Here is a 27,059-nt window from a genome sequence, read left to right on the forward strand (position 1 = left end):
GCTTGAGAAACACGGACTCAGATGTCTTACATACCAGCAATGTTCTTCTGCAAAATATGGAGTATCACCACTGTGGCCAAAGTCTGGATACGGAGTACATATCATTCGATTTTTCTGAACATTTCATATTTCTATATTCTTTTTTTAAAAATACATTCATCTCAAAACATTGTTTATGCACTTGTAGTGTAAATGCACTCTTTCCACCTCTGAGAGAACTAAAAACTGGAAAATGCATCTAAAAGCCGCTTCAGATGCAGCTCTGCAGCGTAACGATGTATTTTGTTGATCCTTCATTTATTTGATTGGTATCATCCCTATAGTGTTAATTAAAGGATATTCTACAGTATGTAACTTACATAGTAGTGCAATGAAACAATCCTTTCTCAGATAAAGAACTCAAGACGCTCGGGGGAAACATCCAGAGAGGGAACTCTGGCAAAAGCATAGGAGGGCCAAACAAATGTCTTCCGAGGACACACATTTAGACGAGCCGAAGCGCTCCATACTTCTTGTGGAGTTTTCCTCGAGGAATCAAAGGCCTTCACAACCCAACAAGACTTTGTTTGAAATCATCCAATCACTCTGAGCAGACTCTATAACAAGCAAATAGCTGGTTGGACCATTGCCCTTTCTGTGTGGGATCTACAGTCCAACTGGGAAGTGTGCTGGTCGAAATTAACATAGCCTTATGACCAGCTGCTTCTGCCTCAACATAGACATTGAGCCTGGATATAGATAGATCTGTTTCTGGACACTCTTGATGAAACGGGAGATCTGTGCATGCGCCATTGTGGAGATTACAGAGGGACTCTCAATTGTGAGCCATTCAGGAGCCACACATCATCATCATCATCCCGCAAGCCTACAAGAGCAGGATCAGTAGGGTTACCAAGTTTGGAGACTACAGCAGATTGGGCCACATCTGCGCAATCAACAAGATTTATTCTTTGTTGCCCTCTTTCAGTTGGGAATAGCAATATGGCTGCTCAAACAATACAGTCATAGATATATATATAGATCAGAGGAATGAATGCATACATGCACCCCTGTGACTTCGACTGCCAGGTAAGATTGGGATGAAGATGGAGCCTCGATTCCCGGCACACACCACACCTCCCAATGACTGGTGCCTGGCTATATCAGCCCATGTCAGTATCATAGACTGTAAAAAAGTATGGGCGTAGTGTCCGTGAGTCACTCTTAGTGTTTCTGAAGAGCGATTTTGAAGCCCAAAGTGGGCGGAGCCGGCCGTCGCCATCTTGGCCGCGCGTCACTCCCGGATAAACAAAAATGGGCAGCGAGGCGGATTAGCTGAGGTAACGTGATGCTAACAGACAGCAAACTAAAGGCTAGCAGTGACATCAGCGCAGTCCACCTGTCACTCAAGTGGCCACGCCCTTAATTATGCAGAACTTTAAGGATTTATATAATTTAAACGGATGAGTTCACCCCCCTCACAGTCGTCATGAAGGGCAAAATTAGCTATATAGACCAAAACCACTTTTAGAACCAGGCTGTAAACATGTGTTTTTCTGCTGTAAAGTTGGGCATTTTAACATGAGGGTTTATGGGATTGACTCTCTTCTGGAGTCTGTCTCTAGTGGCCAGTCGATGAACTGCAGTTTAAGTCACTTCAGTGTTGGATTGAAGAGAGAGAGGAAGGTTGCCGCTTGGTTAATATGTGAAATCCCTGCGTGAAAAGCCTTGAGGCCAAAGAACATAGCCAAAAGTTCCAGGCAATTTATGTGCCATGAGGCTTATGCCTCAATGTCAGTCGCATGGGACCCAAGCTTGTCAAAGACACATCTGTCATGTCAACTTTGCAAGGGAACACTTGAAGCAAGGCAAACTCCTCTTGTTAAAACAGTTTCTGCCCTCAAACTCTAACCACAGTTACACTGTGCCACATAAAACGAGGGACATTGAAGTCATGTGGGTCTCGTGTGGTACAAGTAACGGGGAGTAGGCACTGAAAGAGGCACTGAATAAGACAACGCGTCAACCTAAGGTTTGACTGAAACACTGGCAAAAACGCCCAGACTGTGCTCGCCTGAGAAGCGAAGCTGTCATTGTGACCAAATTCAGCTCTATCCTAAAGGAAGACTCCTTCTGACTGGACTGGATGCATCATTCAAGTCTACTGTCACAAACCAGTCTCTCAATGAGAAAATTTTATTATTTTATTGTTTGGTTATACCCTTGACCTATTATGACTTGCAATCACATATTATCCATGTCTAAAATATCATTACATTTTGCAATGAAATAAACAATCAAGCAGTTGAGATATACTGCATGTATGCGGTAAAGCTGGATAAAACTATATGAGACTTTATATAAAGAGCTGTGCAATAATATAGTTTACATTTTGCAATGATATAAACAATCACGAAGCCAAACTTTGCTATATATTATATATTGTTTTATGTGAGGGCATGCATGCAGGTAACGCTGGGCGTACTACAGTATATATCCAACTTTAAATATATCATAGATGACCAAATCCAGATTACTAGTGCTTCAAAGCGGACTACATAGTGCACTGTAGGTTACTAGCTATGTAAAGAACAACGGGTAGCAGAAAGCATTGGGTCATCTTGTTTTTTAATTTGAATTGTTAGAGACTACTTTTGACTGGTTTATCTATGATGTTTGTGTGAGAACCACCAAAGTTTGAGAATCAAGGCCAAATGAATGCAATGGTAACTCAGTCCATTTCTCTATGCCTTCAGGTGTGGTCTTCGCATTATCCAGCCTGTTATTACTCCAGACTGTCTCCTCTTGCCCCAAGGAGTGCTTGTGTGACACTCACACCAAAGTGGTGGACTGCCGGGGACGAGGACTTTATGATGTTCCACGTCAACTCAATCAAGACACCCTGGAGCTGTATCTCCAAAATAACCGTCTCCGAGGCCTGGGCTCCATGTCCTTTCGAGAGACGCCACAACTTCAAATTCTGGACCTGGCCAACAATTCAATCACAATGCTTTCCACCAGCGCTCTTCTGGGACTCAGAAGCTTGAAGGTCCTCAGCCTGGCCAATAACTCTATCCGGGAGCTGGACCGGCGTCTTCTGGTTTCCGTAAGAAATCTAACCATATTGGACCTGTCCTATAACACCATCGGTGGTCTACCTGGAGCTCTTGCTGATAGTTTCCACTATCTTACCCATCTGTCTCTCCATTACAATCGGCTAACTAAGCTGGACCGTATACACCTGGAGGCTCTGGGAAATCTGAAAGTCCTGCAACTGAAGGGCAATCCTTGGAGATGTGACTGTCATCTGATAGGACTCAAACTATGGTTGGAGATGTTTGCTTTCAAAGGTAACAAAATCCTCAAATCCACAATAGAGTTTTCATTTTAAAATAACAAAACAAAAACAATCAAAAATAGCTAAATGTCCCATCTTTGAAATGAATTCAGGTACGAATCTTTCTACATTGGGCTAAATTTTTCACCTAATATTATTCCACCCTAAATTGTCAACCCATGCTAAAAAGTCAGAATAATTAGTGATTTCCTATTACAGAAAATAAAGCTAATGTTATGCTCTTTGTGAAGTTTAGCTTGAGCGCCCTGTTTTGCACTGAGCCAGTTCAATTCTTTTTTAGGTAGGTGTGGATGAGTTGATCGCTTTGCGTATCTCACAACTGGATTAGGCAGATCATCTGACACACAGTTTAATGCAGCTGCTCCGGATTTGAGCCACACCTGTTAGAGCTTCATGGATCTGCCCTTTAGTCAACAGACCATGGAACAAGTTTTTGCATCAGTCTTGCATCATGCCTCTTTTGAACGGCTATTGCTAGCCGGAGCATGGGGTGGCCTGCAGTTTATTTACTAATTTATTTACTTATTTTTGCTGAACATGGTTTGTTTATGTTACCCAGTAAAAAAAAAGTCTATAGGTATTTTTATTTGCATCAGGTCAGTTATGAGTTTTGTACTTTGGCCTTTTGACACCCTGAAGCTGCTTCACATCAGAGTCCTGATCACCCTGTCCGGGTTTTGCTCTTATTTATTGCGTACATATTAGGGTCAGAAATTAACTTAAGGGTTAATATTTGCCCCTGGAATTGATTTCCAGGGACATTTTTTTTTAACCTTTATAAGGGCAATTTTTATAATTACTTTATAAAGAGTATCTTGTCTTTTAAATCAAATACTTAACCAATGTACCAATTTAACCCTCTGGTGCTGTTCGGTCAATTTTGAACGCATTTACAAAACTTAGCAAAGGTTTTAGCACTTGCTTTGTGAACACAAAAAAATATATAATTGACATGATTCAAAAAGATTCAATGGTCCTGAAAAAATAGAGATACTTGTATTCTTCGTGGTCAAAAATGAGTGCATTGGAAATGAATTGGAAGCAAATTTCATCTAGTGGAAATGTTTGGTACTGCACCTAATCAAAATCTTACTGAAAGCTCATTTTTTAAGATATCAACCTCAGATTTATGGTTTAGATTTTCTCACAGTTTAAGAGTAAATTTATTTACACAGTATATTTCATGCTGCTCACCGGTGGCGTACATGTATTTACACAGCAATTGCATAATGTTCAATGTAATAGCCAACATAAATGTATAAATTATAAAACTAAGTATATAAATTATAAAATTATACATCTGGGTACGGCAGCAAAATTATGGCAATAATCCCTCCATTTGAACCCTTATCTTGAATTTTGGGGGCATTTTTGTTCTTTTTGATTGGCTCAAGCCAACATCAAACGTGCTCGAAGCGATGTCACGCGTTTTTTAGGCCAAAACATTTTTTGTCACATCCAGCAAACATCTCCTCACTATCCGCTAGCTGCCTGTCCCCTGAACACACTGTAAAAAGCGCGGTCTCTGTAGACAGCCCAGGCTCCACAAACAGCAAGAAAAACAAACTGGCCCAGCCTGAAGGAGAGAGAAGCATGAAGAGGGAAGTTAGCTAGAGGAGAGGTGTCCTAGACAACGACTAACGTTAGAATTATATTCTCTTGAATTTTGATATGGCCGACACAAGACCAAAGAGACAACGTTCCGATGAACAAATAACAAAGAATAGGGAAAAGGTAAATAAATTTACATCAGAAAAGGGGATGGGATGAGGAGGAGGAGGAGGAGGAGGGGACGGGATGAGGAGGAGGAGGAGGAGGAGGAGGAGGAGGGAGGGGGAGGGGACGGGATGAGGAGGAGGAGGAGGAGGGAGGGGGAGGGGACGGGATGAGGAGGAGGAGGAGGAGGAGGAGGAGGAGGGAGGGGACGGGAGGGGGAGGAGGAGGAGGAGGGAGGGGATGGGAGGAGGAGGAGGGAGGGGACGGGATGAGGAGGAGGAGGAGGAGGAGGAGGAGGAGGAGGAGGGAGGGGGAGGGGGAGGGGACGGGATGAGGAGGAGGGAGGGTTGAGCTAGCCTCCGTTTTGTTTGACAATACTTCGAACGTCAACAAGAAGTGACGTCATCTAGCATCACTGAGAGCAGCTTTAACATCCAACCCTGGTTCGTATTCCCTCGGCAGGGCAAAATACTAATCACACAAAATGATGCACAAACATTTATATCTTCAGTCATTAAAATAATTGAAAAAAAAATGTATGCAATAAGCAGAGCTCTATATATTTATATACAGTAATTAATATATTTAACACTGGCAATGATTCTACAAATAAACCTTTTCACTATAAAACAAGCATCACACATAATCAAATCACGTATGTATTCATTGGCTCACGACTACGCTGGTGAAATTTAATTTTCAACATGAATATATTACAGGGAAAATTTCCCTCAGGCAACCTACACTGTGTTGTTCGGTGTTGATATCTCACGGCTCGCTCCTCACAGGAGGCTTAGCTCTGCCTAGCAGCCCTGAGCTTCACATGTAGTGAAGATGACCTGCATTCTCCACCATTATCATCTCTTTTTCTTCTCAGGCGGAGTGGTGGACAGCATCATGTGCGTCCAGCCTCAGCTCATGCTGGAGCGAGACCTCCGGCACATTCCCTACGAGCTTTTCCACTCCTGCATGATCACCAGCTACAGCTACCTGTTCGCCAACATCCACTACCTGGACGGCAAGCACCGCATGCTCAGCGGACAGCTCCACCCGAGCCCTCGAGCTCCATCCGGGAGCGACTTCAGCCCGCCGGGAGAGGGCATTCTGCCCGAGTGTGAGCCCAAGCAAAGACCGCGGCCGGCCAACTACAGGCACGCCATCGCCACCGTGGTCATCACAGGAGTGGTGTGTGGCATCGTGTGTCTGATGATGTTGGCGGCGGCTGTGTACGGATGTGCGTATGCAGCGATCAACGCCAAGTATCAAAGAGAGCTGAAGCAGAAAGCCAAAGAAGCGAGTGTGGTAGAAGAGCGGAAAAACATTGAAAGAGAGGAGAAGAAGGAACCGCTGGAGTGATGCGAAGATAATGAACCCAAAGCACAAACACACATGGAGGATACACTCCACAGTATCCACACACAGTTGTGTATCTCAGTTCCTTCGAGGCGAGTCAGTGCACTTGGCAGCCGCACTGGCGATGTCCGCGGGCAGCTATTTTTCTAGACAAGCAAATACAGCTCCTACCTAAAGGGGAAAGACGGTTGATCAAGAGAGCATATGCTTCTTCTTTAGCTTCAATCAGGCTAGTAGAACTGTGTTTTCAGGCAAACGCACATGCACATTTCTAGAGTAAAAACAATAGGTGATACTTCAGGCGAAAAGGCAGTCGGCTCTTCGTCAATCCAAGCGAACATACATTACGAGACTACATGTCATGCTGTTTAAGCTCTGTATTGTGCAGTGTGTGTAGTGTACGTAAATGAACAATGTGTGCTTAATCTCCATGTTACCCGCACTCAGATATCCCCATTTATTCGCCTTTCCCCAGCTTATATTTCCCCCAGTGTATTATGGGTTCTGAAGTTTCCCGAAGTTTTTGGTGAAAGGGAACGCCACAGTTTTCTTTAGTCATACTCATTTCAACTGCATAGCCAACCACGTTTCATTAAAAGCCCATCATGCCAGCAGTGAATTACCCTTTTAATTGTGCCGTAGCAGCTTCACGGCCCTTCACAGACGCCACAGCAGATTTCACACGGTCTCATTCGTATTTTTTGGTTCTTTTTCATTTTCAGGGATCGGCAAACTTTTTGTCATGAAAAACGTGACACAGACACATAAACATATTTTAAAAGTTCATAACGGCTTAATTGAAAGATTAACACACTTTACCATTGAAACCTGATGATCAAACATTACTTGATCAATCACAAACTTGCTTATTTGCATATTAACAGCAATAGTGCAGAACTTTAAATATTTCTGAAGTAATTTTCCATAAAATTTGTTTTAAATTTGTCAAAACAAAAACTTTGAACAACAGATTTCCAATGTCTGTTTCCCCACTGAACCCCACTACACATCACCGTCATTGTGTTTAATAGGACTCTTTACCCAGCCAGCAATATCCGTCATTTCTCCGTCTCGGTTAACTATAGAGCCGATATAGTCCGGCTGTGAGTAACACACTTCTGGCCAAAATAACCTTGAATCTGGTTACATGTCATTATTGCCAAAATAACTTGCGAGATGTTTGATATTCCGTCATGTAAGCAAAGTCAACAGTGATGACAAGAGGTTTGGTTTCATTTCTTTTACATATTATCTCATAGATGACTCTGTTCTTGGGCTCTGGTTAGACGTCTATTAAATATTCACTGACAGCCCAAGTTTAGCCTAGTTTTAGCCTAGACCTCAGGCTGTGTTTGGACGGCTTTTAAATGAAAAATTGCTTTCTGGGTATACTTAGTCGAATATCTTAGTCGAGGTTTATTGCATTATAGCTCAAAGCTAATGTCACGTGTACCATAGGTTACTGACCCGTGTAACCTCAGTTCTGTAAACTGACCACCAACACCCTGGAAGAAAGAAACACCGTCGTAGTGAAGTTCCCTATATGTGGTCCGTTTCCCTCCACTTGTACGGTCTCTGGTATCTATTGTAATGTTGAAAATGAAGAGTTGTTCTGTCAGTCTCAGTATCAGTACCACTGCAGTTTACACCGTAATGAATATTGTCAATTCCTCAGAGCTTTAGTTAGGCCAAAGATTTATGTGAACACGTCTATACATCACACATCTATACATCACACATCTATACATCACACTTCTATACATCACACATCTATACATCACACTTCTATACATCACACATCTATACATGCAGTTAAAAGAAGAGTTTAAATTCTTTATGTTAAGTATAGGAGTCGACTTTGGGTTGTTTAATAGCTGAGGTAAAAAGTGATGGCACAGATTATTTACATACAAACTATACCAGTTTGAAATGTTTCATTTACAGTCTTCTGCATAATTCATTAAATGTATTGCCTTATCAGTTATTAATACGGTCATGTAGGCAGATCCTAATATCAGTGTCTTAATGTGTTATATAAATATTGTGTAAGCCTCACTGTAAATATTCAGGTACAAACCTAAAGAGATTCTGAGCTCTTGGGAAATGCTGGAATATCCAAGATGATATGAACTTGCATATGAAGGGTTGATGTGTGTTATATAACATCAGCACACATAGCCGAGCAATAATAGGTTAGTTGACATGATATACGTCGGGAAAGCCGACATGTCCTGCAGAGTGTGATATACATGCTACAAATCTATTGTGCTCACTCTTTTATATGATCAGAAAACAGTTTTTATGATAATACATGTTTTAAACGGAGAGTACATTGAATATTCATACTTTAGAAATCCTCAATCACACCGTAGGACCTTTTAAAATGAACTAGTGAAGGGAAAGTGGCACATTTGCGCACCATACCCACAAACCAGCAGAATTTGAATAAATATTAATTTAATGTCAAGCAAAAGTGAAATCAGTTTTGATAATAGTGGCAATCCTGTAAAGTGGCCTTTAAGCACATCGAGGACACACACGCATGCAAATGTCCCAGTTCCACAAGAGCGTTCTGTCATCAGCATGTCAGGCCGCATTAGTGTGTGTGTGTGTGTGTGTGTGTGTGTGTGTGTGTGTGTGTGTGAACCATGAACACGTGAAACTGAGAATTTACAACATGTGCTTTCAATTATTATTCTGTTCAAATCCAATCACCCAACACTCACTGAGCCAGAACGTTCACTTCGTCTAATATCTGTGGTAAACGTGTGTGTTTGTGCTCGTATGGAAAGATGTTGTAATATTGCTATGTTACATTTATATTTATTAGAGATTAGCATTGCAGCATAAGAATAAAGTATAAGATGCATAGAATTATATAAAATAAACAGCATGAAATACTATATAGAACATGTAGTCATGTGTGTGTGTGTGTGTGTGTGTGTGTGTCCGCTCCAGCAAAACACTGAATCATGAGCAGTAGAGGGTGAAGATCTGTCTGTTCTACTTCATTTCTCTGTCAGTTATAACATGAATCACTTGTGCATGAGCGTGTGTGTGTGTGTGTGTGTGTGTGTGTAGTGCTCCTCCAGGCTTATGTTCAAACAGACATCTTTCTCTCAGCGCTATTCTATTTCCCTTCATTTGTCTAGCGTCTCTCTTTCTGCTCACATGTCTAAACCCTCCGTCTCACAATCTCCCTCATACGTGAACACTCGCACTGCACAGAAACACGAGCAACCGACAGATAAGCAGTGATGTGGATGCGAGGTTAGCGTTAGGTTAGCGTGGGGTTAGCGTGAGTGCTGTACCTGCAGCGATGGGCGACTCTCTCTCGTCCAGCAAATGGATGGTGCTGCTGGCGTAAACCACACTCTTATTCTCAGAGGCTGAAACACACAGAGATTGGGATCAGACAAACAGTGCAGAAGAGACCGGGATGCTGTGACCCCTTTAATGTGCCACTGCGTTATTCTGTGTGCCATTTATCTTAAGATTTGATATCATTTTCTGCTGCAAATTAGTTTTTAAATGTACATTTTGTTCATCCAATTATTTTTTCAAATCATTAAAATAATAATAATTAAACATAACTTTAACCTCAATCAACTACACTTTGATAAACTGTATTATAAAAGAGCCAACAAGTTGGAACTTTTAAACAAATGTTTTTTTTTTATTTTTTATTATTATTACATTTTTACTTTTACAGATTTATAAAGCCTAAAGTCGGTTTATACATTTTTCTCTCTTTGTAGAAGTAAATGGGAAAAGTTAGGTTACATCCCTCCCCATGTTCTCCTCCATCTCTGTTCTCCCTGTTTGTGTCAATAAAACTGAAGAGATTTTAATCTTTTTACACAAAAGTGTGGAGAATCCATCTATCATTGTACACTGAAAAAAATGATTTTTTGAATTTAATCAATTTTTTTATGGTAAGTGGTTGCACACAATTGATTTTAGCTACATTTAAACAAATGCATTAAGTTGAACTAAAATTGATTAAGTTCAGCGAATCATTTTTTTCAGTGTATTGTTCTGTAATCTCATTCTCATCTCCCGATCAATGTCAAATCATTTTAGTGTGGAATTCATCCCGCATTAAAAAGAAACTCAAGCAAAACTCATGCCACAGTGTATTCTGGGAACCTAAGCAGCAGTATAGCACTGTGGACAATTAGTGGGTACAAATATAAGAGACAGTCAGAAATTAATGGACTAGGTGCAAAAAAATCTAAGTGAAATGTAAAAATGAATTCTAAGTGTCTATTGCTGTGTCAGAAGTACTGTAGATCTGCTCATGTTGCCCATCATCAGAATTATCTGTAAGAGATTTTTTGCAGCATTGTGCATTATAACCAATCACACACATTTCTGTTGAGCTTATTAATGCATTGGCCAATCAGAGGTGCTCAGTCATCGGTGATAAAGAAATCCACTAAAAATGTTCAGTGCACACACTCACTGACTGAACTGTGCAACTGCACTATTGTGAACTCAGTATTCAGTGAATATAACGAGATTTTCCAGAGAGTGCAGACCTCAGTGACCTCGCGCTAGACTCGAGAACTAGAACAGCTTCAGTGATGAAGGGGAACGTTGTTTGCTCACTTTCTGTAAATCATTTATTCCCAGTCTGAATAGCCATTTGATTTTCCAATGCGTAAAAAGCAATAAACTAATCCAATAATTGTTCTTAGTTTGTTTTGTCTGTGCAGAATGTGTCGTGATGTTTCCCCAAACACAATTTATGTATTCAATGAATCAACTTTAATTATCATTATTATAATATCAAGAGCAACAATCATCAGTGTTATTTTGTCATTATATTGTATATTGCCTGTATTTTTTATGTAAATAAATGTATGGTACCTTTGAGAAGCATTGATCAGTCTGTGTAAGTAAACATGCAGATGCAGCTTCTGTCTTCAACTTTGAGATGGATTTGTTGATGTTGATAACATTTTATTGGTAATAGAATATAGTGTTCGATTGATTGAAGTTGAAGTGATCTGGTTAAATTTAAGTATTTGACATAAAAGACAACACATAACTTAACAAGGTCATTTTAAAATGTTGCCTTTACTAAGGAGAGATTGTATCACGCAGTCAGATATTGTGCAGGCAGACAGACGGAGACACAGGAGAATTAAGTTCCAGCACAAACTTTACTAGTAACGATCCAAACGGGAACTTACATACTGAGGATAATGAGGTGAACACAGCTGAACCAAACTAACCAATAACAGTAACCATAGAAATGGGAATCTAAACAAAGAAACACATGAGGCAAATGAAAACAAACTAGAAGTCCATGAAATGAAATGAACATAACAGTGACAGAAATCAATTCCAAGGGGCAAATATTAACTTCTGATCTGAATGCAGACACAGATCATTATTGAGAATCTAAAACACAGTGCTGACACATTAAAGTCATTTCCTGTTCCTGTTCACTGTAAATAACTTGTATCCAACTTCTTTCTATGCCCCATGATGCTTTGTGTGAATTATGGGGGTTACTTCCATGAAACTGTAAACAATCAGTTTATTTAAAGGTTTGATCTATATAATAATAAGTATCTGAAAGAACTGGGTATAATAGGGTGACATTTTTCTCTTTACCCCTCAACCATTGAAAGGAAACATCTAGGTTATGTACCCAGATAGCACACGTACATCACAGAGACGTCTATTTGATGTGCGTGTTTACGTCTAGAAGACGTATTTTTAATAGTGTTTGCTCATCTGCAATACGTCTATAGGACGTTTCCTGTCAGATGTCAAATAGACGTTTAGAAAATGTCTTTAAGATGTAATGATTTAGAATGTATGTTAAAGATGTCTATCAGATTTTAGTAAACTGCAGTTGCTTTCCAAATGAAGTGATCTTTAACAGACATCTTGCAGATGTATGTGTGCTATCTGGGTATGCAACCCATTTCCCTGAGAAGGGGAACAAGATGCTAAAGGGAACGGCATCAACGGTGTCTGAAGCACGTCTAACAAACATGCCAATTCACTGTCTGACCACAGTCCATGATGTCACAAGCGGAGCACACGTGAGTATAAAATGATGTCATCAACTCTTTTGTCTGATGGAGATGTACTGGCAAGCCCTAGACATTGCAATTCTAAGGGAACCGGGTTACATACGTAACCTACACATTCCCTTTCAACGTGGAACTTCAATGCTGTGTCTGATATTGAAGCTATGGGGAACCAATACCAAATACGCCATGCTTGAGGGAATGAATGCCTCTCTTAAGCTGTGAATATGCACAAACATAATGGGCATAGCATAAACTGACTCTACAGATTGCTTAGCTGGAGTCAGAGCATCAACCCCATAATGACTCATATAGATTGTATAGTGGCGTCACTCCCTAAGCTAATATCTTCCAATAGTAGGAGAAGATACCCAAAACTATGCTCTATGGCAAGGGAGGACTTGCCCTTTACAACCGTCCTCTCTCCCTTGCAGGACAGGCATCAGCCTTATAAGACCCCAAGAGCAGAGCTCGAAGAAAAATGGCTCAGATAAGTCAGCTTCTTTTACATTGACAGAGCCCTTAGGGAGTAGCCAACCAAAAGGAGAATATCAGACCTTCGATATTTCAACTACTTCAAGGGGGAGAATGCAACCCTCAACTTCATCAGAAGGGATGCAAATATGAGAGCAGCATAATATATTTGCCAAAGACTCTTAATATCAAACTTAAACCCCTAGGGAGCTTCAGCTGTACTTAAATACCCTAGAGCAGGGTTCCTCAAATCCATGGCCACGGTCCTGCTGAGTATAGCTTCAAACTCACCTACCTCTAATTTTCTAGTAACTCCGAAGACCTTGATCAGCTTGCTCTTTGATTAGGGTTGGAGCTAAACTCTAAATGGCACTGGCCCTCCAGGGCTGGATTTGATGAACCCTGTCCTAGAGTGAGCAGTACTTGAGCGAGCTCTTGACGTAATTATAGTCCTTCACGTCTATTGCAATCTCAAATTTTGGCCAGTTGATAATACCTAGAATATCAAAATAATCAAAATGCCCGCGCACATAAGCATTCAAACGCGCATACCTATAGACTAAACACGTAATACGCATGTACATGCCATCATCGTTTTCACAGATTCACGTTTTTGAAGTTTACATGGAGATGATAATGGTATCGCTTTCAAAAGTTTAAGTTCTCAGGCCACCAAAATGCCTCTGTTGTGTAAATGAACAGCCAGAACACATTGAAAGTTTTCTGAAAACGGTGTCGTGTAAGTGGCCTGTAAGTTAATAACTAATGATTTTTACAGTGGAAATAAATTAATTAAAAACTTACTTAAGCTGGACAATGACTTTCTTCTAGAGCTGCTGTACAGCCAAAACAATCTTTGTTGCATTAATTTCCTATTATCACTGTAAAGCTGCTTTAAAACAATCTGTATTATAAAAAGTGCTATATAAATGAAGGTGACTTGACTAGAGCAATTAGGGGAGAGCGCTCATGCCCTGTTTGAGCAAAGGAACTTTTTGCGGATACAAAAAATACTCCATTCACTCATCCATGTTAGAGTGCTCTAGTAACAAGGAGGGCTGTTTTCCAGCAGACTACCTCTACTTGTCAGTTTTTTTGAACATCATATTAGAAAGACCTTACACTGTACTCAACCAAAGGGGAGCATAAAATCTCCAAGACCCAACAATAGTTTGAGAGGAAGGTAAACTAAAGAGGGGATACAAATTGCACATAAGACTTCAGCTCACCCTACTCAACACTAATGGGTATCCTTAAGAGCATGCAAGGTGCAAAAACCTCTGTAATTTGCCCTCTAGGCTAAAACCTCTGATGTTGCTGCTCCTCCAAGTGGGAGTCTACATCTTTGCTCTTACTCATGAAAATAAGGCAAATAAGAGCAGGACATATATGCAGTTTGTCAAGCAACTCTATCATCCAGGCTCTCAAAACCCCAAAGGAATCACAGGGGAGCTTAGGCTCTACTTAAAGATCCCAATGCAACTGAGGGAAAGCAGCTCAACCCTACCTTGAGTAAAGGCATTCTACCCTGCTATAGCCAGAGCTTCGTCTTTGCTTTTTGCACCAAACCATTGTATGTGACAGATAACAAGGAGGGATGCTGGCAGGTTTACTTCTCTATTTGCTAGCATTATACAACCAGGGACATAGCAGTGAGCCCTCCCAAAGGGGAGCTATATCCCTACTTCAAGACCCAACAACAGTTGGGGAGGGAGGTAAACAAAATAGAGGGAATCTATTTGTCCCTCCATAACTCAATTCTTCTTGCATCAAACCTGAGGGACATCCAAAATGGAGACACTGTATGTCCCAGACAAGAGCAGACTGCAATTTGCCAATAGCTCTAAACCACCATACTCTAGCCCCAAGGAAGCCACAGGGGAGCAGCTCAATAAATAAAGGCACTTCTCCAGGACTAGAGTTTTACACCAGTGCTAAGAGCAGCTCATACCTTGCCTTGAGTCAAGGTAGTCTACCTAAGACCCACCATAGCTAGTGCCTAGTCTTATTCTTTTAGCACTGGACCATAGTATGCAACAGATAATAAGGAGGGACAATCCGCAGATGAACTTCCTATACTTGTTAGCATTGTCGACCCAGGACTATAGTAGAGCACCCATCAAAGCACCTATCCAAAGTGGAGCATACATCCCACTTCAAAACCCAACAGTAGTTGGAGAGTGAGGTAAACGAAGTATAGGCAATCATACTGCCCTACATTACTGTTCACACTGCGTCGACCTTACTCGGGGCACGTATCAAGTAACCCATTCACAGGGGAGTGGAATTGTACTTTTAGACCCTAAGATAGGGGAGAATATAGCTGAACCCTGGAAAAAGTCCCCAGACATATGCCCATTGTACAATCTAATCTGAAAGTATCTTTGCTGAAAATGCAACAGCATGCATAATTAAACAAGTACTGCCTAATGCCTAGTTTTTCTTTTAAACAAAAACTTTTAACCCGCTCCATTCCTGTTCCAATTCAGCAATGTTTTGAAATTCTCCCTCAGGAGGGGGCCATGAATAATAATGTAGGATCTGTTTATCGAAGTCATCTACATTCTATCAATCTGGCTCTGGTACTTGCAACACCTGTTTGTCTCAACACCCTCTTCAGCACTGCTGAGGAAAGATTAGATGGATCCAATGGTGTGCAGGGCCCCCCTAGACCTGTCTTGCCTTCGCATATGCCTTGCCATGAGCCACAAGGTGGTAAGAAGAAGAAGCAGGCTTAAATAATAACATCTGCCACTACTCTGCCCACCTATGACCCCACAATCGAAATTGGCATGCTGCTTCAGAAGACACAGGGCCTGAACCGCGAGGAGCAACACCTGACTTCAATTATTTTCTTCTCCTTTTTTCTCGCTCCCTCACTGCAGCTCATAACAGTGAGCACATTCAGCTCCCTGAGGAGCTGAACACATTCACTCCATTGGAAAGGTGGGAGTCTTCACAGAGAAGGCAACATCAGGGGGAGAGATAGCTCTTAAGCAGCTCTTAAACTGTGGCATACTTGCATATCTTTACTTACACAGCCTCTACATACGCAAATAGTTTGACTCCATTATCTCAACACCTCAATGTGGAAATCTAGGAGGAATAAGGCTCACAAATGTATATGCAAGGTAGCCGAGGTGGCGGATTATTATAATGATGTTTTTTTAAAACACCTGCATCAACTTTTCTGCATCTAATTCTTCAGAATTAGACACACCACATTACATTAACAGTCAGGTTGGAAGCAGCCACAGAGTGGCTTCATGAACTGACACAAAAGCAACAAAGCTAGCAGGAGAAGCCCAAGAATGGAAAAAATCCTGTCATACTTCTCCCGAAGCTCTGCCTACAATGCCCGCAATGGATCTCATCTTGCCGTCTCTCTCTCTCACACAGTCATGGGACCCTAACCGCAAAGTGTAATGCTTGATTCTCTTCTCTCTTCTCTTCTTTCGAGAGAGAATCAAGCAAGGGTGGAGCTTCTCACAGCGAATGCATCACAATGAATGCATTCAGCTCCCTCGAGAGCCGAACATGCTTCAGCATACACTAGATGCACTAGTCTATACACTAGAGAGAATCAAGCAATAACAGAGACTCTTACCTTGAATACATCGCCATGAGTGCCTCCTTGTCACTCAAGAGCCGAACGTGCTGCGTGCAAGCACTATATGATGTTTTATTAACAAAGTTCGGGAGGAGTACGTTCAGATAATTAAACCTAATTAAATACCTGTGGAGCACATTCATATAATCAAAGCTAATTAAACACAAGTGGAGCACATTCAGTTAATCAACCCAATCAACAAATTATGAGGTATATATACAGCAGACTTACCTCCGTTCGTCGACAGTTTAACATCATCCCTCCACCACCCCATCTCCTCACGTCTAGTTCTAACTACTCTTACAAAAACCAGGGTGGGGAGTACTCTGGGTCCGGGCAAACAATTCCGAGCTCGGAACCCCCCCCCCCCCCAGACAGCACGCCAAATACGCATAATCTTTACTCTGTTTAATTTGATGTAAGTGTGAACTCATGAAATTATAGCAAGCTTAACAGAGTTTACCGCGAGTGCAACACAATGAGCTAACCCAGCTTTTATCTTACATGTGCATACAAACAAGTGGATCCTGAAGACAAAAAAGCTGGTATTACAGGTATTTTATACTCACGGGCGATCCGCTTGTGATGTCATGGACTGTTGCCGTGTTTGTTACACATGCTTCAAACAGCGGTCACGCTGATGGCATTGAAGTTCCAATTCGTTATTCATGGGATGTGTCATTAAATAAGGAGAGTAGACCACAAAAGTACAGTATCTATGTCTTTTCTATATCGTTAAAGTAAAAAAAAAAACTCAACACATGAGGGAGAAGAGATGGAGGTCTATCTGAAAAGGTCTGTCCACACAATAATATATTTTTCAGAGATGCAGCTATTTAGGCTAGTTATGTGGTAAGCGATTTACAGGGGTACATTCTGAAAGACAGCACATTTCAAGAACTTTGATCTAGAAATGTGATTCTGAATGGAAATGTTGCAATAAAGTAACTTTAGGAAATAAATGCAAATGTCCAGACTGATTGGATTGCTTTATTTAAACTGCCTGTTTTGTGTGTATAATCACCTTTGTTGAATGAAAGGGAGTAGATAAAGGTGCCAGGCACCTGTTCAGCAGCCCGTTTGTACCACAGAGGAAAATGATCAGCACTGAACACCAACTCCTTATCCTCTGCTGTCAGGAAGTCTCTTACAACACACAACACACACATTACCTCATTATTACAGGCTGTTATAAGAGGGATGTTAAACTAATTGTCACGGGTTGTGAGGGAGAGACTAAACACATAAATAACACAAAGATCACGAAGATGATGAAGAAGGTTAACAGGCTATTTCCAACAGGGTAATTCCAACGAGGTACATCCAACACTACACATAGACTAGACCCGACAAAGACACAAACTGAACTGAACTAAAATAGGGGAGATAATGTCACACACACCTGATCACAATGACAAAATCAAATGAATTACCATGACGACAAACAAGGCTGGGAGAAACGGTGCAAACGAAAACAAACAGAGTCTAGAGGTGTGATATTATATTACATGCTGAGCGGGGTCTAGACTAAGTCTAGACTTATTCTGGGTAGCATAATCTTGCAACACAAATTATTCATAAAACAGCAGTGTGTTGCCAGTGTTGGGGAAGCTGGTATGGCCAGTAGTATGGCCAAGCTACAAAGTTACTAATAATAAATAATAAAAAAGTTTGAGGAGAAGCTACTATATAAAAAAAGTTATTTTTTATTACAGTCACATCAATGCTTTATTACTCTCTGCTATGCAAACTCATCCCTGGAGTGATGAACACTGAAGCCTGTATAACACAATGCCAATTCAAGCTATTTTGTAGTGTATCAGGTCAGTCCATTTTGGACTTGAGGGACTTCAATAGCACACACACACAAAAAAAATCGACCCCTACACTTGAAACAGAAGTTGTCTCTGAACGGGAAGCTTTAAAGAAGTGTTGTCCAGGAGAGACACCAGATCTGGGAACCAGACTCGGACTGGCCAGAATGGAGCCATTAACAATAGGTGGACTCCGTCTTGGCAAACACTCGCTTAAACTCCCAGGAGCAGAGCTATTGGAGGTAAGGTGTACAGACGAAGCCTCGGTCACATCTGTACCATCCCATCCAGCCCCAATGGAGCTGGAGGTGTAAGGGCGAACCAGATGGGACAGTGGGTTGACTCCTCGGAGACAAACAAGTCCACTTCCGTTCAGCTGTACCTCTGTCATATGGACTCAACCACTTGCAGGAGCCTCCATTCCCTGGGCCTCCGCCCCTGCCTTGACAGGATCTCCAATTGAAAGTTGCATGCCCTGGACTGTAAACTGCTCTCAGGTTAAAAAATGTCTGGTTTCTTGCCAGAGCAGAGAAGATTTGCTGCACCCACCTAAAAAGGGGAATCAAACACATTGATGAAAGAGTCCACTGTTGTGTTGTCAGTCCTGACCAACATATAGTAGCCCCTCAGTTGTGGGAGAAAGCATCTCAGTACTAGAAATACTGCCCTCATTTCTAGACAGTGTATGTGCCATGAGAGATGAGGGACCTCACAAATGCCACGGGCTAGCCGGCCATTGAGAGCTGTGAGTGTCTTGCGAAAGCAACCCAGGCCCCACTTTTCCTCTGATCTTCCGGAGCTTTCAACGACGATGTGAAAGAGGCGTAAGGGCAGCGATATCAGGGCTGGGCATCTCTTCAACCTGGGGCATTGCAGTATAGACATGCCCTAGTGGCAGAGGTGATGATGCAAGATGAGAAGGGGTTCCTCCATGATATCGACACCTCAGATTGGAGATCAAGGAAAAACAGAAGGCTTCTTGGAAGAGGCTACGGGTGACCTGGGATGAAAGCGCTCGTCTAACTTACTACAAGGCAATACCCATTTTCTCACTTGAAGCTTGTCCATGGCCCGAGTGACCACCTTGAGCAGCTCCTCATAAGCAGGGGAGAGGGATGGAGCAGCCTCAGAAACCCCTGCTTCTACTGTTTTAAAACCAAATACATATTCATTTGCATGACCTGAGCTGTTGAGCTGCCTGACTTTTCTTCCCTCGAGAAAAAATCCAAACTGGAGCAGTGCTTAAACTAAAGAAATGATAGACTTTGAAGTTGGAGAAATAGTGAGAGAAAGCGGGACACCCATCTCAAGCTCTGCTTTAACCAACTGAACCTGCAATCTCAATTGCCAAAGCCGCTGAGCCGCCTTGGTAAACTCGGGACCAGAACCATGGAGCACAGATGTCTGACTCTCATCCCTCAAGAAGAGAGCCAAGCGGGAGTGGAGATTCCTTATTGTGAATGCTCACAATTAACAGAATAAATACAGTCAGCCCTCTCGGGAAAAGACCGGTCATGCTCCGCTCCAAAAAAACAACACAGAGATCGTGTGAGTTGTCCCCTGTAAGAAAGCAGGCACGGTGGCACACATCTCCTAGATTGTTTAGAATTCTAAATAATAATCTAAATAAATCAATCAAACAGGACATTCAATTTGACAAACAATCACACTAAGGGCCCTATTTTAACGATCTAAGCGCATGGTCTAAAGTGCACGGCGCAAGTTCACTTAGTGCATGTCCGAATCCACTTTTGCTAGTTTAACGACGGGAAAAATGGTCGGCGCTCCCGGCTCATGGTTGAAAAGTGTTGTCCCTATTCTCATAATGAGTAATGGGTGTGTTTTGGGATTTACGTGCATTAAACCAATCAGAGTCTCATCTTCCATCCCCTTTAAATGCCAGTTGCGCTCGCGCCATGGCAGATTTGTTATTTACATGGAGGAATTTGATAGTGGAAAGACCGAACACGTCTCCAGAGCGCAAACGGAACTGCTCGTGCGCGAGGTCAAAGTGCGCTAGCAGAACATCTACGGGACAAGACCGATTCACCATATCTTTATGTACACAATAATAATACTCTTTTACATTGTAATCCTTTTATTTTAAATATTTGGCATGTTTGTGTGCTGCTGCGCGTGCGTCCTTGTGTGTTTAATAAGCAGAGTGTACGCGTGTTGTGGACCCGCCTATAGGCGCACATTACTAACGCGCTCATTAAATAACAAAAAAAAAATATTGCGCCATTGACTTTAGAGCAGGTTCAGTTGGTCAATGGCTCAGTCTATTTCTGTTGCCTCAAAAGAGCAACGCGCCAACAATGCGGCAGAACACACCTCGTTCTCAGACCAGTAGCCCATGGGCGGACAAATGGGCGCAAATGCATTTGCTATTTAAACAACGTGGCGCAGGACGTGAAAATGAAAACTGCGTCGGGCTGAAACTAGCAAATAACACTTGCGTCGCGCTTGACGCTGCATTGCACCGGGTGTAAGATAGGGCCCTAGAAAAGGTATGCGGCCTCAAGAAACTGGGGATTCCATGATGTAGGGCTGTCACCTGACCTCCGTCAGCCAATAGAATTGCCATGTTTTCACATGTGCTTCAGACACCGGTCACACTGGAGGCATTCCTATAGCATCAACACCATGACACAGCGTCAAAGTTCCCTTTTAACTTGTTACTTAAAAAAAGCTGCACTGTTTTGAAAGCAGCAGAGCCATTGACACACTACGGTAAAAAATGTTGTTACGTTTTTCATTAGTTACTCCACCAACACTGGCATTTACAGTCTCTTCCAAAACATTTATTACACATTAGTTACTACTGATCAGTATAGAATTTGCTATGTAATATAGACTCATGAGAAGTATGATGTACTTACTGATTGGTCAGTTGGTCTGGCATCACAAAGAGGTTTATGCGTGATAGTCCGGTTCGAGTGCCGAGGTAAGCTATCTCCACCCCTTTATCAGAGTTCCTACCAGAACAAAGAGAACCACAGGAAATACATAATGAATAATGAAGTTAATAAGGAACAATTTAAAAAATGAAGATTCGGGAACACTTTGGGCAAAAACATTATATATAATGCATTATAAAAGTATTTTTAATGCATTATGTATGCTTTATAATGCACCTTATAATGCATTGTATGGTCTCATGAATAATTGTAGTATAATACATTATAATACTTATCTACTCATTGATAACACACCTTTAGAAAGTATAATGCATTAAAATACATGACGAACAACCAATTTCAGATGTAACGAGGAATCTGCAAATATTATAATTTATTTAAACTTTTGGTTACAATTATTTATGAAATTATATGATGCATTAATGTACATTATGAATACCTTTATAATGCATTATACAAAAATTCTAGTTAAAGTCAACATGAAATGCCATTCACAACCCAGTTGACCGCTCTCTGTATATTACAGAAGATCTGACTGGATGATAAAAATAAGGCATTCAACACTTTATTGGCAAAATTTGGTGAAAGGGTGCATTGCCTACAACAGTAGCAGTAAGTAAAGAACTATTTGGCACTTGGTTAATACTTATTCGTTTATTAACATCATTTGAAAAGGAAAATAGTTTCCGAGGCTATAAAATGTATTGCATCGTATTGAAATATTAAAAATATATTTTTGTACATTAAGTCCAAAAATGTGTATTAAGAAAGCTTGTGCTGTTCTTACTCTGATTTATTGAGAGCGAGGCTGGTCCAGTACGCTTCCAGCGGGGCCGTGACCACGGCATCAAACAGAACCTCCTGGATCAGATCCGTATCACCTAACAAAGCAATCATAGGATACTAATCATAACTCTAAATAGAATACTAATTCTAAATGGAACTTGGAATTTTATCATTTTTAAGTTATTTTATTTTGTACTGTCATTCATTAGTACAAAGATTAGTTCAAAGAAGTAAACATACACATTGAACAACACAAAAACTAAGTCATCAAAACAAATGTTAGTGTGCTTTTGCACTCAGCTCACACTTCAGATGTGGTTCTCCATTAAAATAAAGCTTTATGGCATCGATCTGAGATAGGAAAGGATGTTCTGGATGTTCCTCTGTGTTACAGTATGTCCTGAAAAGCATGCAAACATCATTCATACTGTGTAGACACTTCAATAAGGCACTGAATAAAACCTCAAAAGATGCGACTTTACCATTCATCTGCTAATACAACATCTGGATGCTCCAAATCATGTAGTCCTGAAACAGAAGAAACACATCATGCTTAATGCTGCTTCATATTCATATGCCATGACTGAGCCAAACAGGACATAATCCTTGATCAGCAACATTTGTTAATGAGGAACATCAACACTGATTCCTATCAGACTATCATATCTAAACCTAGTCCTGAAATGATTGTGATATAAGAATGTTGTTCAAACCCCCAACGACAAACACCTGCCTAAAACACAGTGGCATGAGGTGGTCTTCTGAAATGAGGGGTCTGTCTGTATTTGATTTTTAGTGCATTAAAAGTTCATGTTGAAATACTAATGAGGGGAAAAGACCTGAAGTTCAGTCCTAGGACTTTGACATGTAATCAGCTAGCAATCAAATGATCAACTATGAAATGCAAGCTGATTAACAGCTGCAATATTTGTGATTGATCATGTTTGATGTGTAACAATCACATCATATAATGCTAGTCACAATGAATTGTGCTGTTCATCATTAAATAAGGAAACAAATTTGTTGTCAGATTCGCTAGACAATGTTTATGGCTGTCAAATGGTTTCAGTCACCCACCATTCACAGGAGTGAGAAGTCATTTGGAAATCTGCACTAATGTCATTGGAAATCTAAAACTTGCACTTTGAATTCAGTTATCAAAAGTCTGTGTTTCAGGCCCCAAAATGCCATTGTCATGTAAATGAACAGCCAAAAAGCATTCAAAGTTTTACGTTTTTAGTTGACAACGGTGTAGTGTAAATAGCCCCTCAGTCACTAGATAAGCTCCTGGCTTCACTGGCCCAGATACACATTAGCCACGCAACAAGCTACACATACTAATGGACGTCTAGCATTACACATTTCCAGACCAGCAAAGCCAATTAACATGCGTTTCACATAGATCTATGGAACAGCAGCAAAATACACTCATCGCCCACTTTATAAATCAACGAGGTGCTGGAAACGTTCCAAGTTTTTAAAATATGAGTTAATATATGTGTGTGTGTGTGTGTGTGAGAGTGTATTTTTCTGTTCTCAACTTTAAAACATGCAGTCTCATCTCTGAACCCTGCATTACCTAACACATTTCTTAACTATGAAACTTATTTAAACATAACGTGACAAAAATGTGTGAAATATACCACAAACAAAACAACTTGAATTGCTCTGTTTGCAAGTTAACTCAAACTCATTTTAAAGCCATTTAGCTTTAAAATGAATCTGGAGAATTCGTATTTATGACCATAAATGATAAAATTACTTCCCTGAAGTGACCATCGCATGTACCCTTCGCAAACGGCCTCAAGGAAGGGCCCTTCGTGAAGAGATCCAGCTGTTCACTTACGCTAGGAAAACACCTACAAATGGTGTCCCCTTTCTAAAGGGCCCTTCAAAGGCGCAAAAGTGCCGTTTGGAATTTGCCCCATGTCTACATGCATTGAGTTTCTGCCATGTGATTGGCTGATAAGACATTTGTGTAAATGAGCAGTTGAACAGATGTACCTAATAAAGTGGCTGGTAAGTGTATAATACACAAGAGATAACATCTTAATCACATATGCTGACAAAAGCTAACAGACACACATTATAATGAATCAAAGGGAATGTAGAGGACAGAGTCTCTTTAAACCGATAGTTACCTTCTTCAACAGAGATATTCCCTCTGAAGGAATATTTGCCATGACCTCTGGACAGGGCCACTCCTAAGCTGAAAACAAGAGAGATAAATCATACACTCAAAAAAAAAACCTCTTGAATTTTTTACTTGATTGCCATCTATACTCAATTTTATTTTGTCAAATGGAATTAAAATGTTAAGTTAACAATCCATTTGTGTTGGGACTACATTAATCCTTTTTGGGACTACATTAATCCTTTTTGTTGCATTGACTGAAACAGTGCAATGGGTTCCTAGTTCCCAACCAGCTTTGCACAGAGCTGGATCAGGAGAATAAATGTTGAAATAAAGTGCTATTTAAGTTTTTAATTTATTTGGTGGTTCTGAAACGCCTGAGCCAAAGTTTGTGATCAGAATGATTTGGTTTAATTCGTCTCACACAATTGCGTTCCCAAACATTCCATTTTTATTACTGATACTTTGCACCAATTTCCCAGGAAGTGATGATTTTGTTCTCTTGAACACATGAGATGGAAACACTGCTTTATTCGCAAGTGTTTTACGCCATATTCCAATTTTGCGCACAAGTTAAATTCACAACTTTGAATAGAAACATAGCTTTTGAGCCATAACTGACAATGCCAGTGACAAGCAGTTTCTTTTTTTTTTTTTTTTGCATGAAATATTTCACAGTGCTGTTTTTGTCAGCTAACTCTTCCTTGAGTCCCTAACTTCACTAATCTGCTTTGTGAAAGGTTTCACAGTGCTGTTTTTGTCAGTTATTCTGACATGTGAAAGAATACATCAGAATAGTGAGGTTAAGGACTCTGATCCAGGGAGGAACAGATGGCTGACGAGATCCCAGAGCGCCCCACGGTGGCAGTGATGCAGGAGGAGCCGAGGTGGTCCATTACGCCCAACCGACAGCAATGACCTGGAGATTTGAGGCCCAGGTGGAGCCCATGGGACTGAGAGACCCGGTGACACTGAAGGACTGGGAGACCAAGGCAGAGTCCTGGCAACGAGTGGCCGAGGTGGAGCCAGGGGCGGGAGGAGTGAGGACACAGTGGAGCCTGAGGGATGAAGGAGCCTGACGAAGCCGTAGGGGTGGAGGGATGGGGTCAAGTCAAGTCTCCTTTATTTATATAGCACTTTTTACAATACATATTGTTTCAAAGATGCTTCACAGAGATAACAGGAAACGAATGCAACAAAGTTTGTTTCTAGAAGAAAATAGCATCACAATCCAGCTTAAGTAAGTTCAGTGATGGTTAATTTTTGTTGTAAAAAAGTGATTAATTTATATATAGATAGCCGCTCTGGAGAAAACCGTGATAAATGGAGCACAGAAGACAGTCCCGAAGTCCGTGGCAATGGTGGGGCAACGACTGACCAAGGTGGAGCCGGTGGGACAAGGGAGCCTGGTGGAGCCGGAAGGATGGCGGTCCAGGGTGGAGGCGAGGAGCCAATTGGCTGACGGGCTGAGGTGGAACTGAGGGCTCCGAGGGACGAGGTAGAGCCTGGAACTGGGGACCCGAAGCCCCAAGGCGGAGCAGGGCTGATGGTGGAGCCGAGGGGCTGAAGGGAGCCAGCGGAGCCGGGAGAACGGCTGGCTTCAGTGGGACGTGCAGGAGAAGAAGACTGGCTGTAGATGAGTGGACAGGGATGGTGGTGACGAAGAACACTCTGTGATGACTGAGACTGGTGGCGAAGGTTCGTGGGTGGGCAGGGTGAGAAGCACTACCTCCGTCTCCCAGTCGATCAGCCCTTCTTCCTCATCCAGCACCATCAATATTCCCACTGGCATGGATGTTGTGGCATGCTCACACACCTGGTCAGCCGGGAACGGGATGGAGGCTTTGGCTCAGGATTACGTTTATTAGCTCATGTGGATTTTTTTTTTTTTATCTTCTACAAGAAACTGTTTTCTTCATTTAATGAAGATCAGAGAGAAACATCCTAGACAGTGCACAATGATCTGATAATGAGTTGTAGCACTAATTTTGGACCCTGACTATATATATATGTTGTATAAAATAATGTTTTGGAGGCGTTCTGCAGTCGGTGGCATGCAGAGAAGTGTTGGTTCACTGGGAAGCAGTTCTGAGTCCAGCCTTCTGTCTCAATCTGCAGTGTTTCTGTTGTTCTACACGGCTTTATATATAAGGGCAACAAAAGATCTCACCTGAAGGGAGTTCCTTTGATGTCTGTGTAGTAGTAGTCATTGTGTAGAACAAGCACACGCTTCTGAGACACAGGCATAAACAAACACACACACACTATAAGAGGATGAAAGAAAAGACCTTTTCAGAGATATGTTTACTGTGTGTGTGTGTGTGTGTGTGTGTGTGTGTGTGTGTGTAGAGGGAGTTTCTTGCCCCTTTATCCACGGTCTTCTTCACTTTCATAGAGAAGCTTCCCGTCTGTCTGTTCACCATGGCATTACGCAACTGGACAAAAAATGTATAAAAAAACAACAACAAAAACATATCTGATAATCAAATTGAGAAATCTAAAAACTGTCCTATATTTTTCAAGCTCCAAAAAAGATAACTAGATTGTAATACTTTAATAATAAAATGTGAGTTTCTAAGTGATTTCTAGTGTGGTTGCTTACGATATTTGAGCCCTTCCATACTGTCAGTCTCTATGATATTCTGATCTCCAGACAAACTGCTTCACATCCATTTATTCTGACTTTGATTATGTTCCCAGAAACCAATAAGTGTCTGTCTAACTCTTAGACCCAGTTTGCATCTAGTATTAAGATCCATATGAGGAAATCCAATGACAAGTGATCAGCAATAAAGTTTTATTTTTTGCAGCTTTAAAAGAAAATGAATATCCATTGGGGAAAAAAAGGAAAATCCCCTGAATAT

General features: G+C 41.2%; 2 protein-coding genes across 3 annotated transcripts in view; one reads left to right on the top strand and one right to left on the bottom strand.

Annotated features, from left to right (window-relative positions):
* The window catches only part of lrtm1 (leucine rich repeats and transmembrane domains 1), a gene marked incomplete at its 5' end in the record, with an annotated part of 10,542 nt that extends 818 nt beyond the window's left edge, over positions 1-9,724 (top strand). Inside the window, 2 exons of one of the 2 annotated variants that reach the window (XM_079897552.1) lie at positions 2,736-3,329; positions 5,931-9,724. In XM_079897552.1, coding sequence (XP_079753678.1) covers positions 2,736-3,329; positions 5,931-6,409 — 1,073 coding nt within the window. In that variant the 3' untranslated portion in view covers positions 6,410-9,724. Of the gene's footprint in view, positions 1-2,725; positions 3,330-5,930 lie in introns of those variants that run through there. The other variant, XM_079897551.1, reaches the window with a different exon arrangement.
* cacna2d3a (calcium channel, voltage-dependent, alpha 2/delta subunit 3a) overlaps positions 1-27,059 on the bottom strand; it is a 144,444-nt gene that overhangs the window by 24,916 nt on the left and 92,469 nt on the right. Inside the window, exons 19-27 of the mRNA XM_079897554.1 lie at positions 26,559-26,630; positions 26,366-26,427; positions 24,203-24,270; positions 22,544-22,589; positions 22,367-22,461; positions 22,063-22,156; positions 21,237-21,332; positions 17,565-17,686; positions 9,718-9,795 (exon numbers count right to left, since the gene is read on the bottom strand). Coding sequence (XP_079753680.1) covers positions 9,718-9,795; positions 17,565-17,686; positions 21,237-21,332; positions 22,063-22,156; positions 22,367-22,461; positions 22,544-22,589; positions 24,203-24,270; positions 26,366-26,427; positions 26,559-26,630 — 733 coding nt within the window. The remainder of the gene's footprint in view (positions 1-9,717; positions 9,796-17,564; positions 17,687-21,236; positions 21,333-22,062; positions 22,157-22,366; positions 22,462-22,543; positions 22,590-24,202; positions 24,271-26,365; positions 26,428-26,558; positions 26,631-27,059) is intronic.

This window comes from Squalius cephalus (assembly GCF_949319135.1).
Source record: "Squalius cephalus genome assembly, chromosome: 16".
Taxonomy (NCBI): domain Eukaryota; kingdom Metazoa; phylum Chordata; class Actinopteri; order Cypriniformes; family Leuciscidae; genus Squalius; species Squalius cephalus.